At 41.6% G+C, this 15,507-nt stretch overlaps 1 protein-coding gene across 12 annotated transcripts in view; it reads right to left on the minus strand.

The window, feature by feature from the left end:
• Positions 1 to 15,507, minus strand: part of AGFG1 (ArfGAP with FG repeats 1) — a 122,317-nt gene that overhangs the window by 19,218 nt on the left and 87,592 nt on the right. For 5 of the 12 annotated variants that reach the window (XM_089681539.1, XM_089681538.1, XM_089681537.1 and 2 more), the window contains exons 6-8: positions 15,056 to 15,175; positions 5,303 to 5,374; positions 4,003 to 4,185 (exon numbers count right to left, since the gene is read on the minus strand). The exons of 2 other annotated variants lie outside the window; for them this stretch is intronic. In XM_089681539.1, the coding sequence (XP_089537665.1) occupies positions 4,003 to 4,185; positions 5,303 to 5,374; positions 15,056 to 15,175 (375 nt within the window). The remainder of the gene's footprint in view (positions 1 to 4,002; positions 4,186 to 5,302; positions 5,375 to 15,055; positions 15,176 to 15,507) is intronic. 5 more of the 12 variants (XM_089681542.1, XM_089681548.1, XM_089681545.1 and 2 more) reach the window with 3 other exon arrangements.

Raw genomic sequence — 15,507 nt, forward strand, 5'->3', positions numbered from 1 at the left:
CTGATAAGACACATCATGTGGAGACACTGCACATGCTCAGTTTGGTGTGTATTGCTAGAGGTTTTGTTTTCTTGGGAGAGTGCATGGGATCAGCACAGGGCCAATCAGCACTGTCCAGACAGAGGTCAGGGGTTCTGCATCCCCCTAGAAAAAACTCCTCCTACAAGCCTTAACCAGTGCTCTGCTGAACACTGACAGAAGTCACAAGACTGCTCTAACTGCTTTAAGACTTTAAAGCTGGCCATATACTGGGAGATTTCTGAATGAACATTCAAACGATTTTCAGTACACTCAATGATTTGACATATGTTGTTCAAAAATAGTTAAAAAATGTTGTTTGCCTTTTCGATTCAGTGTTGGAACGAATGTAATTTACTGTAATTACACTGTCCAGGCTTGTTTACGCTTGCTTCAAAATGTGGCACTGGACACACATTTTTAAAGCGCTCTGAATGCCAATCAAAGCACCTATCACTAAATAAAATGGTAAGCTTCCAGTCCTGTTAACACTTTACATCTGCTTTGCTTCGATAATTATACCCTATGTCACTTCAAAGCCTCCATTGAAAGTCTATGACAGCGCTTGCTAACAGTACCTGCAGTTTTTGAGAGGCTTTTATTCAACGTTAGCTTTGCTTTGTTTTGGAGGTATTGCAGGTATGCGACATCTCAGGATGCAGTGGGAAACCAACAATCGAAACGGAAAAAAAAGTAATCAGCAGTCAATTCTAGTTCATGTGCATATATTCTGGAAGTGTCTGGTGCAGACGTCACATCTGTAGAAGCAGCAGGAAGGTGTGTGTTGGGGGATGGACCAGAGTGGCGCAACTAGCAGACGGCACACATCGTGTGTCATATGGGAAACACTATAGCGGAAAGTGAGCGTAGACCAGACAGAGAGGACTAAACAGATTATCACCAGAACTGGGGAACTGGAGCAGGAGAAACTAAGAGATGTCACACGTGGTGCACAGCATGGGACAATATATCGGTAGGTGAGCAGAGACTGCGTGAGCGGGAGAGAGGAGGATCAGCAAAGCTGAGGGTTACCAACGAGTGTGGGATCAGCAGAGCTGGGGGGTTAATACTGACAAGGGGCTAGCAAAGCTGGGGTTTACTATTGAGCGAGGGCTCAGTAAAGCTGGGGGATATTACTTAACGGGAGTCATCAAAGCTAGAGGTTATACTGAGCGGGGGATCAGCAGAGCTGGTGGTGGTACTAATAAGCTGGGGATCTGCTGAGTTGGGGTACTACCGAGTTGGCATTCTACTGGGCCCCTTTAAAACAAATCAAAAATCAACACACAGAACATATGCCAAGCTTCCTAAAGCTTTAAAAAAAAAAAAAAAAAGTATGTTGAAGCGGTGGGAGTTTTAATTTGTGTTAAAGTCGAAGCAAGCGTAAATGAGCCATTAGAAATTCATTCGACAAAATTTTTTCCATTCTCCTCCTTCAAATTTTCTCATCACTATGGTCAAAAATGGATATCGATTTGATCTCACTGATGGTTAGATAGTACGAACGTAATTAAAACAGAAACATTTGTTTCTGCTAGTGTATGGCCAACTTAAAAGGGTGACCCGAGAAGAATATAGAAGACGGCTAACAGGCATACACATTAAAAGTGGTTCTAAAGGCTGAAGGTTTTTTTACCTTCATGTATTCTATGCAAGAAGGTAAAAAACCTTCACCATGCAGCTTCCTCCGCAGCCCCCCGCTGATACTTACCCAAGCCCAATCCAGCGGTATGCACGAAAGCTCTCCCAGGTCTCTGCCTCCTCATTGGCTGAGAGACAGCAGTGGAAGTCATTTGCTCCCGCAGCTATCAATCACAGCCAGTAAGGAAGGAGCTGTGGGCGGAGCTGAGCCCTGTCCGGTGTGTCTTATGGACATTCAGTATGGGGCTCGGAAGCGAGCACACAGAAGAGCAAGCTGCTTGCTATGGGAGCACTTGGAGAAGAGGAAGAGGCAGGAGCGCCAGCAGGGGACCCGAGAAGAGGAGGCTCTGGGCTGCTCTGTGCAAAACCATTGCACAGAGCAGGTAAGTATAACATGTTTGTTATTTAAAAAAAAAAAATTCTACCTTTAATATCACTTTAAATATATTAAATATATTTTACAGTAAATTATTTGTCTGTAGGGTTTAGAGTTCATCACAAATTCAACAGGAAACCTGCTATATATGTCTATGTAAGAATGTAATTTATATTGCAGAAGTTCTTTAAAGTGGTTGTAAACCCTCACATATACCCAGTGAAGTGACTGGCGTATGACACACAGATATGAAACAAATCCTCTTATACAAGTTGTACCTGTCTATCTGAAGTCTTCCCTTCTCTACATCTGTTCAAAGTGTTGAATTTTAAAGCTTGTCTAAGAGTCCAGAAAACAAAGAGGTGGAGAGCTGAAGTTACACTCCCCCCCCCCCCCCCCCCCTTTCCCCACACACGCACGCAGGCTGTCGATCTGCTGGAGGTCCTTTCCCTGTCACCATTTTTCTCTGTGTCAGGAAAACGTGTCAGAAGTGACTCATAGGGATAGAAGAACAAAGCAGCAGACAGAAATTACATTTACTGCTCTTAAAGGAGAAGTTCACCTTTTGATAAAAAATAATAAACGCAAGTATTTATTATTTTTGTTGCAGGAGCCTGTAAAGCATAGCACCAGCAAATCAGATCACTGGTGCCATGCAGATCCCCTGCAGATCTGCTGGTATATCTGCTTGCCTGTACGGGATGTACTTGCCTGTACTGATAGGAAGATTCAACTGACTACCACCGCACTCCACTATCGTGATTTGTTAAGTTTTTTTTTTTTTATTTGACAGCTAGGTGGGGGGGGGGGATGTGGGTTGTGAAGAAGACCCCCCTCTAGCTGTCAAATTGGGGGGTTGGCGGGGGCCGATGTTTTCATAACATGTTACACCCTGAATACATGTGTAACATGTTATGAAGGTAAACCTATCCTTTAATTAAGACAAGTACATACTACAGAGGGATAGGCTTTGTCCATATATCATATCTGAGGTTTACAACCACTTTAAAAACCTGCAGTAAAAATACCTACCTGAATTAGCTAATGTAGAGGGAACTGTAGGTGCAAGTTAATGTATTTTTTTATCTCAGACTGACATTAAAATACTTCCCACAATCCTTCAAATGTAACTATATGAAATGATGCAAAGGGAAAACAGCCACAGATCTTGTGGCTCTTGGCTTCCTGCCCGATAGAATGCCCAATGTTACATTCAATAGGAAAAATGAACCTGCCACACAACCAGATGTTTTACTGTGCAAAAAAAAAAAAAAAAACACACACACAGAAGTTTAAAGCTATTCAAAAGGAAGCGTGAGATCCCTTTATAATGGATGCAGCACATGAGCAGACCTGGGAATGCAACTGCAGAGATCTCACCAATGAAAACTCTGAGAGGCATAAGAAACTACAAGGACATTTTCCTGTTCAGCACCTCCATTTCAAGTGGACTGACTCTTAACACATTTCAAACTATGCATGGTGTCAGTTGGTGTGGTTGCCTACCAAGCTGGTACAGCACAGTTCATAGGGCCTCTGATCATGCCAGAAAATGCTAAATTCATATACTTGTACTTAAAAAAATAAATTGGTTATAAATATGTTCACTTATGAAAAACAATTTTATTTACACACTTATTCAGCTTTGCTTAGCCTGACTCTTCAACTTTAATAAAACAGTGAGATATCACAAGACTTGCTTTGTCAACTGCCTGTCCTCACTGCACAAATCAGAGGCAGGCCTGTGAGACCAGACAGCCGACACGCAGCAATGATCAGACTTTGAATATATCTGGCTGTTCAGCTTCAGTCAGGGGTACGAAAAGTAAAAGCCAAATAAAGTAGTAAATATAGATATTTCAAGTAATTCTTGAACAAGTCCCAATAGTGGCTCGTTCTTTTTACCATCTTTCATTAAATGCGTCATGGAAACGCATCCCTGCACATTATCTTCTCCCTTGCCTTACCTTGCTGGTTGCTGAAGATACTGTCTAGGTCAGCAAGAGCTGCGTATTTATCCGCTGAAGGCTGGCTAGGTTTACTGACTGCAGTGGTTTTGCTGGCTCCGGTGGAATTAAAGGCTCCAAAGTCAGCACTGGAGGATTTGGGAAAGTTATCAAACTGAGCAAAGTTTGCATTTGCATTGGTACCTACAAAAAAAATATCCAATTAAAAAGGCAAAGAAATCAAATACACTGCCAGATGATTCCATTATGTTTTCAGTTTATAATAAATTCAGGCAGTCCTAAACATTACGTGATGAATCCTCAAATGTAAATGCTTATAAAAAGGTAAGCATTTTGAGATCTTGATCAGCAGGAAAAAGTAGGTTCTAATTAAGAGTAATGCTGAGAGCCCCCTGATTTCAGGGGTGAATGTATGTTAAGCCAAACTGCTCTCTCCACCCCGATGCTCACTAAACCTCTCTCCTTGCTGCAATATCTAGTGCCCATTGCATTCCTATTGAATTATACTTATCCCTCAAGGAGGAACCAACACCAGAGGGCAGCCAGTGGCCAGATGAACAGCGGTGAAAGTTAAATAATCCCTAACTGGACTTCTGAATTCAGGGTTTTTCTGAAAGACCCAAAAGCACCCCAATAAATATTTAGTAACTTGTGGACTATTTCCACAAGGTCCAGGCAAGGTTAATAGCTTTGTCCACAGTGGCAGGCTGAAAGTCCAATATATCAGCTTTAAGCTGATAAACACCGTCTTCTGACCATGATCAACTGGCAAAGCAATGTTGCTAAAAGTGCTTTTAAATGGGGAAAGATGTTTCTCCATTGCCCATGGTGGAATTACAAATAGAGAATAGCTACAATGCTTTTGTACAGACTGCAACTTGTAGAAGAAAAAAAAAATTATAATTCTATGGTCATGAAGCCAATATACTGTGTATTCTAAGTCATAAGAGGGTTAAATAACACAAAGGTATTGTTTTGTGTCGTCCTTCTGGGTAAAGATACCACTACAACTGTTAACCATTACCTGCATTGAATATTCTCTTCCAACTGAAAATCAGTTAGATTCACCTAATGTTGCAAGTATAAAAGGGAAAAAAAAAATCTGACTTGTTTTCCCAAATTGTGGAGCTTCTGTTTGTTTTAGATTTGCATCAAAAAACCTAGAGTATATGCTGAGGAAGACCTGTCACTGAAACCACAAACACAAGTAGTCTAAATCTACACACTACAGGAATAAACTAGGCACAGCAAGAACCAAACCAAACACTGGTAGAGGTCCCCCACAGGGACAAAGACTTACGGTAAGCGGCCTGCAGAGAGAAAGCAGACGTAAAGTCGCCAAAACTGCAGCTGGATGAAAGCGTTCTGAACGCTGATAGGCCATGAAAAAAAGGGAGGAAGAAGGTAGAAAAGAAAAAAAAAAAAAAAGGAGTTGCAGAGAAAACAAAATTAAGTTGTCATGTTTGAAGGAATTAAAAGGCAAACAGACAAAACTGAAAACAAGACCATGCTGTGACAGGTGGAATGATGTAAGACACCAACATGCTATGCATCAGTGAAAAAGACAAGTTTATGGAATATGCTGTAGGGTACCCGAGAACAACCTACATCACAGAAATGCTAAGCTGAAGCTATCTAAATGTTCAGTAATGTTCAGTCAGGTCAGTAATGGAAGCACCCACCATGTCTTTATACATCTCAGGGGCTCAAACGCAGAAATCTGCACTTGAGTCACCAAGCCAGCCCATTTGCTGCTGCTAATATAAGGGGTCTCACACACTCATCTTGCAACTGGAATTTATTTAGAGGTTTCAAACTACTGTACTATTATCTACTCAAGAAGAAATATCAGTTTTCAGTAAACTGACCCTTTAAAATGGATGTATACTCAAAAGACAATCTGAACCTGTGTTACGTGTTTTGCAGGTGTCAGTAAGCACACAGGTAAGTTGTACATCTCATGGGAAAGTGCTGCATGTGGGTCCTCTCCAGTGCAGTGAACTATTATAGGTGTTTGGTGTGTAATCTTTAAAGGAAAGAAACAGAGCTAAGACTGGCTGATCTTCCTTTCAGCAGAGATCGCATAGCCCAATGCCTAAGATTATAATTTTATTACTGGTACAAGAGGTAGCTTGAAGACATGTTTTTTATTTTTTTTCTTGGGAAAGATAAGCATTTCAACCCTTTTATTGTTTGTTAAAACACGGTAAAACAGCTAACATACCTTTAGGCTAAAAAGTGAGTGTATGCCTGATTCAAGATTTTCCAGTAAAATATACGGATTTCCTTCAACGTTAGTTTACTCAAACTACATGACTGCATAAGAAAAATACCTGAACAGTACATGGTATACTCTGGATGGTCAGCAGTCACTGGGACACAAAAATGCTTATTATCTCCGGGCTTCAGAGACATGCAGCACAATAGTACCAGGGCAAGCAATGGTAACAATATTTATGTTTACTCACACATAATACAGCTAGAGGCATACTGAGATCACAGCAATAAAGGTCAACACAAAGGGCCCAAATGTGAATCTTTTAGGTACACAACAGGACTCATCCTTCCACAAATGGGTGCAGAACTAAATTTATAGTTAAAAGCCGCAAAAATATGACTTTGGCCTTACTATAAAAACCTTCTCTTGGAGTACATTAAGGGACACAAAATGAAGTATGTCAGGTACATTGGATAATGCTGCTACCTTCAAAAGATTGGACACAGGCAAACAAAAGCTATAATGATAGCCCAGTATAAACCCTCACACTCTCAGAATGGCTTGGTTTTGTAGCAAGGCAATAGTAAAAGTGGATCATAAGAACAGAGGGAAGGATAGAAAAGAGAGTCCCTTAATGTACTTCAAGAAAAGGAGTCTGCGGTAAGTCAAAAATCATTCTTAATTGTACAGTAAGAGACACAGGGTGAAGTGATTCAGGTACGTTAGGATGTCCACAAGCAGTCTTAACTGAAGGGTGAACAACACAGAAACGAAAGGCTAACAGGCCCACAGGGGGCCAAACAGAGCCTACAGAACTGCCTGAAGCTGGCAACAGCCAGGATGTGAACTTCCACCTGGTTAAACTTGAAGGATAAGTTCACCTTTTCATAAAATGTTACACCCATATTCAGGGTGTAACATGTTACTGTAGAACCAGCCCTCAAAACATGGATCCCCCGTTGTGACAGCTAGTGACAACTTAAAAAAACGTGGCCATACATGGCTCTGCCCAGCTGGCCGCATTATTTATTTACAGAGTTCTGTGAATGGGAAACTACAAGTAGCGGCATCCTTTGCCGCTGTCGGCTTGTAGTTCTCAATGAACTACCATGGCACTGCTAAGTGCTGTGGAAGTTGATGATTATTTCTGTCAGTGTAAAACTGCCTTCCTCTATGATGTACGTGCAGATTACACTGACAGTCTGCAGGAGACCTGCATAGCACCAGCTTTCCAGGCTCCGTAAACAAAAATAGTAAATGCACATTTTTTTTACCTGCAAAAAAATGTGCATTTGATATTTTTTGTTAAAGATTAACTTATTCTTTAAACTTATGAATTGAAGGCCATGTGGCAGCCTTGAAGATCTGAAAAAAAAACAGATGTCTTCAGGAAAGACAAACAGTCAGACTGTCTAAAGGCAGCTATAAATAAGAGCCTCAAACAGCATGTACCACATCCAGACAATGAAGGGAAATCTCCTTAAAGGATGATTTGGAATAGGACAGAGGAACAGCAGAACATCCTGGTTATGGTAAAAGGAAGAAACTACCTTGGGAAAAAGAAGCTTTGGTCTTAAAAAAAGCTTGTCTCTGTGTAGCACAAGAAAAAAAGTTCTTACAAATTAAAGTGATTTTAAACATGTCATACTAAGCTATTCTGTCCAATGGCTTTGTACAGAGGAGCCCTGAACCTCTTTTTTTGGGGTCCCCTGCTAGCGCTCCTGGCTCCTAGGAAGGCACATGTGAGGGCCTGACCCCAAGCTACGCTGCCAGCATCCAAAGACACAAAGCAGTGCAGCTCTGCCCTGCAGCTGCCGTCTCACTGTCCTGTGAAGAGACAGAGTGGAGAGAATCGCTGCTCTTGGGCACAGAGCTGGATCAAGATCGGGCTCAGATAAGTATTTAGGGGGGACTGGGGGAACCTGTTCACAGAAGGTTTTTTTACCTTAATGCAGAGAAGGCATTACAGTAAAAAACCTTAAGCCACCACCTTAACCTTAAGAACCACTTTAAAGCAGTAGTAAACCGCTGCTTTTAGGAAAAATAACTGCAAGACAATGGCATAATGTGCTAGTATGCATCAAATGCGCATCGGTTTGCATACTCCGACCGTCTGAGAAACGATGACATCACTCCCATGCATGATATTCACTTTACTGAATGAAAAGCATGATAAAACCCTTTACTTCCACTTTAAGGTCACAACTCAGAAGCTTGCCTCACTGAGAAAATGGCAATGAGAAAGTTAGGGTTAGGATGTGGACAGTCCACTGGACATGGACTGGACACAGAAACATGTAGCCAAGTATCCTTTACATCAACAGAGTCCAGTAAGCTTCCAGTAAAGAGAGGGACAATGACTGATCTTGCAGATTCCAAGAACAAATATTTGTACCTGAAGAAAGGTGTTGAGAACCTTTTAACAGTGAACAGGTTTGAGTGGAAACCTTGGAACCTTTATCTCATCCAGAACAATGGTTATTATCCCCTGAAGAGCTGCGTTAGAGCTGTGTAGAGGACCACTAATTTTTGTGGAGATGATGGTAAGTTGGACAACATGAAGCAGGGTGAAAAAAGAAAAAAATCTAGCATGTCGCCCTTGGAAACCACGCCTCTTGACCCAAGTGTCCAAAAAAGCCCTAGGACCAAGTGGCTGCAAAGGCCAACAAATGACACAACAGTTTATTGCAGTCCCGTAAGCGACACATTTTAAAAAGTGGCATGGTGGCCTGCATACAGCATCTGCAATACAGCAAATGTATTGCAGCTCACAGCCGAATAGCAACCCAAAAGGGGATCTCCAAAGGAACATTACATGCTCCATAGACCACGGCAAAGCCCCGCTGCTACTGCAGTAATGAACTGGATGGCGACCTTTGTAAACCACATTACAAGTCTTGGAAGGCGTCCAGGCATAGCATAAATTACATGTACATACTGCAAAATCTTCACCTCTCTGGCAGGCATATCTGCTAAGGAGTTTTCAGGGGCAGGGTTCCACTGAACAGGTGCACCATGGCCCTTGACCTGTAAAATGATCTGTGGCTCATGCTTTGCACACACATAGATGCCTAAGCAAACGGCTTCAGCAAATCCCAGTGCCCAAGGGCATATTAGAGGCTGGCTCCACTTCTCAGTGGGATCAGGTAGGGCTTCTGTAGCAATGTTAAGGATCAGTTGATCCAGAAATGAGCCCCTTCTGGCTTTGCATCAACTGAAGAAACTTGCTAGAAGAAAGATATCCTTGATAAAAAACAAAAAAAAGTGTTGCTTCTCTCAGAGGAGAGCAGTTAATTTTCCCTAGACATGAAAAATGGAGGCACAGAGTGGGAAGGTTTATACTACGCTGTCTACAGCTTTTGCCTGCCAGTGCACAATCTTCTGATGGCAGCAGCATAACTCAATATACCTAAATTACTTAATCCCTTAGTGTATGATCAAGACATTCATTTATAACATATGAACCTCAGATAAAATTAGAGCTAGTTATTAATACAATGTGCTTTTTTTTTTTTCTAAACTAGGAGACACTCTAAAGAGCGTTACCTAATACTCCATGTCTATTTTTTTCCCTTTTGTACTAAATTGTACAACGATTCACTTCTACTATCGTCTCTGGGCGATCACATTTGAATCCAATTATTTTGTGATAATTATGATTACTACTATACAGAAGGCCCTGAAACTTTTGAACTATTCTGATTTGTTTGTAAGAACATTCTCTGCAATGTGATATTTGATATTACTCATGCATGGAGAGCCCCCTACTGGACAGTGTAGGAAACTTTCCCAGGTAGACTTTCTTGTTATACTTAAACCGGAGTTCCAGATGTTTTTGTGTTTATTAAAAGTCAGCAGCTACAAAAACTGTAGCTGCTGACTTTTAATAAACACACACTCACCTGTCCCAGGGTCCGGCGACATGCTCACTCGCACCGTCTCTTCTCTCCCTCTTCTCCGCCTGGCCCCAGCATCTCAACTGTGGGCACCAGACTGCGACAGGTTGCGGCTTCACAGCCGGGTGCCCGCTGCGCATTCCGATTGGCCCAGCAGTCTTCTTGGACCTGTGAAGGTTCCCAGGAGTCTGCGGGAGGAAAAAGGGGGCTGAACTTCCGGCTCACTTCGCCATGGCGAACTGAGCCGGAAGCGGGGTACCCGTCAAAACCAGGTATCCGCTCCCCCTCCCCCCAAAAAGGTGCCAAATATGGCAGTGGAGGGAGGAGGCAAACATCGGAGCTTCCACTTTTGAGTGGAACTCCGCTTTAAAAGGAAACTTTCAGGAAAGAAATATGGGGGCTGATTTAATAGGATAAGCACACCTCTCTAACATGTTACACCCATATTCAGGGTGTAACATTCTTAGAAAGTACCCCCCCCCCCTTTTTTTACAGCCAATTTAAAAAATCCACAAACATACAGAGCTTCATCCGCCTGGCCATGCCATACATTCACAGTATTCTGTAGGCAGCTGTCGGCGTGTAGTTCTCAATGATCTATCACAGCGCTGTTGATCGCTGTGGTAGTTCATTGATTCTTACTATCAAGAGTGTACCTGCTTGCTTGTACGAGGTATGAGCACACAGATACACTGACAGGTCTGTTCATCGCCGTCACAATGCTTTACAAAAGAAAGTAGTAAATGCACATTTTGTGCATTTATTATTTTTTTGCTAAAAGGTGAACTTATCCTTTAAGAAGCAAACACTGGGGCTATCATGATTCTCTCTTCACTACTTGGCAAATCACAGTCCCAGAATGAGGTTGAGGTTATCTGGTGTCTGCTCAGAGCTCAGACACACTGAATAGTAACGCAAGAGCATGAAAACAAAAAAATCTTACTCAGTGTTATTCACTACCAACTATTCAAATGAGCTCTACAATATAGTCAGGTTTTTTTTTTTTTTTTGCTACAATCTTTCTTAAGTCTGTCAATGAATAAGCAATATGCCAATGACATGAAGTGGTTTGGTAATTCTGTTCACATAAAAACCAGGTATTATACACTGACAATTTTAACTGAAATTGATGGAATAAGAAGATGATATTCAACACTGCAAAGAAGAGGTCAGATGCCTTTCAACATCAAGCTGCTAGGAAATCTATTAAAAACACTGGTGTGACTAGGCTCTGATAGAAGTGGCCACTCTGACTTCATGTGGCTAGGCTCTGATAGAAGTGGCCACTCTGACTTCATGTGGCTAGGCTCTGATAGAAGTGGCCACTCTGACTTCATGTGGCTAGGCTCTGATAGAAGTGGCCACTCTGACTTTATGTGGCTAGGCTCTGATAGAAGTGGCCACTCCGACTTCATGGCGCTCACTAGTTCTTGGTTAGACCAATTTATTGTAGGAACCAGTACATGCTTGAGTCGTATAAAAATGCATTTAATACAGCCTAATCACACAGGTGTCTTGCTTTAGGACAGGGTCTCTATAAGGCCCCATGCACATTAGCGTTTTTTATAAGCTCAAAATTGCTAGGGAAGAAAAAGCTGAATGAAAAACGCTGATAATAGCATTTTTGTGCTGGCTTTTAGGAGCGTTAGATTAGTGTTTTTATGGTACAGCATTTCGGAGCATTCAGCACTTTTTATGACAGAAAACCGCTCCCAAAAAATCCACAAAAACATTTTTTTTCCTGCTCCTAAATGCTGAAGCTTGAAAACGTTACTAGCCTAAAATAATGTGCATGGACACATAGGATAACACTACCTTCTAGGGGAATAAAAAAATGCTGCTAACAGCTTCTGTGAACTTAAAGAAACTCTAGTGTACACTGAGCCTAAATGGTTATTTTGTTAAAAATGTGTCAGTCATAGTGAAACACCAGCAGTCATATGGCCTTCCATGCTTAAGTATAACTAAGGCCTCATTACTCTGGCTACAAGATCTGAGCCCGAATTCCCACATAAACATATACTAGGAACTTACAAAGGCATTTTACCCTCCAAAACTAGATCTATCTTTTACATTACTTTACATTTAGGGGATAGCAGTAAATATGGGGCTATTCTTGCTACAGAGCAAGAGTGGGAATGTGAAAAAGGTGGATCAGTGCCAAATACCATGGTGTGGAGATGTTGTAGCTGGAAGTCCTGAGTAGCCCAAGCTGTCAAAACATGATCCAGCCCATGCGAATCCACTCATAAAAGAATAATTGTGTATGGATTCTATATCTTTAAGGGTAGACCTTTATACGGAAAGGTAAAAATTATATTTATTTTGATATGCAGCTGTGCCTTTCCTCAATCAGCTGAAGCAACACAGCAACCAGCATTCTTAAGTCCCCCTAAATGTTTTTTTTTTAGGCGCGTAACAAACCCTTCCCGTTTAACATTTTATACCTGTAACCCAACAGCAAGATTAGCAGCAAGTGAAGTGAAGCACATGAAGGGCTGTAGGACTTTTTTTTTTACATGTAGTAGAAAGCGCTTCTGTTGCAGATGAAACAGCACAGCACAAAGGTGGTATGTTATAATACTAAATGAAACACAGATACAACGTAGTAAAGCAAAAAGATACAAAAACTTTAAAGTGTTAGTTCACCTTTAGGTCAACAGCCTGTTTTTACTCCATATGGCCCCCTCCAGACTACCTGTGTAAATTAAGTCTTAAAGGGTTAGTTCACCTGTACAGAAAAAAGTGAACAACGCACACCCTCCCCACCTACCCAGTGCCCACTGTACTTACCTCTGAGGCTGATAAATTGTCTGCGCTCCAGCAGTCGGTCCATGGATCAAAGGGATGACACTGGAAGCAGAATCAATGCAGTCTGTCCCAGAAGCACTGATGAAGAAGAGGGAGAAGAGCTGGGATTTCCAATTCCCAGACTGCTGCAGTAAGTACAGCGTGGGTGTCAGTTTTGAGTTTTGTGTCTTCTGTTAGTTCAGTGTTCATTATTTCTGCAAAGGTGAAATAACCCTTTAAGACTTCGTTTACACAGACAGCTATGGAGGGGACCATGGAGAGTAAAAACAGGCGGTTGAGGCATGGTTTTTCCCACCCCAACTGCCAAGTTGCAGTTGAGGTGTGGCAAAATTTATACAACAGGGATCTGGCAGAACCAAAAAACACTGCTCAAGTGAATGTGGCCATGCTGCAACCATGAGCCAAATGCTTGGCTGTATTTCAAAAGAAAATCTCCCTTTGGCTAGGAAAAAAAAAAAAAAGGATTCAAGAGGAGGCAGTATTTCCTGCTGAATGCCTGGCAGCCACTGCTTTACCATGCTCAGAAAAGCAAATTCACCTCTGACTGCTTTTCAGAGAGGCAGTACAGTGCAGCTTGTGTAAATGTAACATTAACAGTTTGAGCACTTGATTAAAAAGGTCACTGCGGCTTTAGGCTCCTGGATGAAGTGTTTTGGAATTTTAAATTATCTCTGTAGCAATCCCATAGCAAGGTATACAGCTTGCTGACAGACTCAGCAGCAGTGTTAATGTACTGGTAAAACATGATCATGATTCCTTTGCTTCTTGTTTTTTCTTAGGGATATTATTTAGGAGATTCACAGTTCTCTAGCAATCTTTAGCAGCTGTGAAAACCCAATACTGGGAAACAGATTAGTCAACTAGTAGAAAAATTCCAGCCAATTGTGAAAGAATGAAGAAAGTTAAAGAGAAACAAAGCAAAGTGTATTTTTTACACACAGTTTTCACAGCTGCAATCTATGGACTGCTATGGACACACGCACGCACTAATCAGCCATTACATTATGACCACAGACGGGTAAAGTTAACCACACAGATTTTCCTGTGCAGTCCAATGCAATAGAAGAGCTACTGGTGCTCAAATTGCTGAAAAAGTAAATTTTGGTTCCGATAGAAAGGTGTCAGAAAAAACAGTGCATCACAGTTTGTTGTGTATGGTGCTGTCATGCCGAACCATGTCCACACCTAAAAACACCTACAATGGGCATGTGAGCATCAGAACTCGACCACAGAGCAATGGACCAAGGTGACCCGGTCTGATATATTATGTTTTCTTTTACATCATGTGGATAGCCAGGTGCGTGTGCATTGCGTACCTGAGGAAGATATGGCACCAGGATGTACTAAGGGAAAAAGGCAAGCCAGCGGAGGCTTAAAGAATCTGCTACTGACAGCTTGGTGCCAAATACTACAGTATACCTTCAGAGGTCTAGTGAAATCAATGCTTTGACAGGTCAGTGCTGCTTTGGTTGCAAAAAGGAGAACTACTCATCAATTAGGTGGGTGGTCAGAAAGTTATGGCCGGTGTGTGTGTGCGCGCGCAGACACACACATTTTGTTAAATGGGTAAACAAGCTACATATCATTCACTGCCACCATTCATGAATAAACTAATCTTTTCTGTAGACTGTCTTTAAACTATGACACAGAAAAAAATAAAGTAGCCTGCAGTTGGGGTCCTTGCTCAAGAATCACTACAGTTCAAATATTCAGCACTGAATGTAACCAACTTTTGTCAGATTTTATCAGTTCATGTCACCAGCTGCTCTTTTCATTGCAGGCACTGTGCTGTATTTCTCCTGAAATGGAAAGAGAGAGCGAATGTCGACTACTGATAGGTGACCAGAGAAACACTGAATGTTCAAAACAGTAAGATGCCAAGAGCAGGAATCACTTCTGGCCACTGTTTTGAGGCACAAGGGGTTTCCACTTCTTTTTATTAAGCTGTTGCTAAACAGCACAAACATGTGACATACGTATTTATAAACATAAAATACAGCAACACAAACAAGATAAAATAACAAACAAGATGCACAAGCACAGAGTGTGATGGAGATGACATCACCTTGCTTATTAGCTATAGTGCAACGCTTCTCCTATGCAAACTGCATTATAGAGGAAAGACTACCTGTACTTAAGGGCTGGGAGGGTGTCTGACTCGCTGGGGCAAACGCTCCAAAACTACTCGTGCCACTAGATTGTCCGAATGCATCAAAGTTTGCAAAGTCTGCATGGGCAGAACTGGGAGCTGCAAATTGTGAAGAACAGAAGGAAGAAAGCAAAAAAAAAACAATAGGTGTTAATGAAGATGAGCAATATGGTAAAAAAAAAAAACTGATAAATGGTTAAAACACAAAAAAAAAAAAAAATACTTATTAGCTAAACATACATACAGATAAAGGAAAAATAAAAAACCCAAAAGAACGATGTGACATGATCCCACTGATCCTGTCCTGCAGGTAATGACTGGTAATCATGGATTTTCACAAACTGGTTACACTCACCTTGAAAAGGACATTTCATCACCTGGACAAGGTCATTTGCATGGTCCCAAATAGTGACAGAACCACATAGCTGAGT

This window comes from Staurois parvus, unplaced genomic scaffold (genome assembly GCF_062004578.1).
Source record: "Staurois parvus isolate SC_StPar_1 unplaced genomic scaffold, SC_StPar_1.0 ptg000270l, whole genome shotgun sequence".
NCBI classification, from domain to species: Eukaryota; Metazoa; Chordata; class Amphibia; order Anura; family Ranidae; genus Staurois; species Staurois parvus.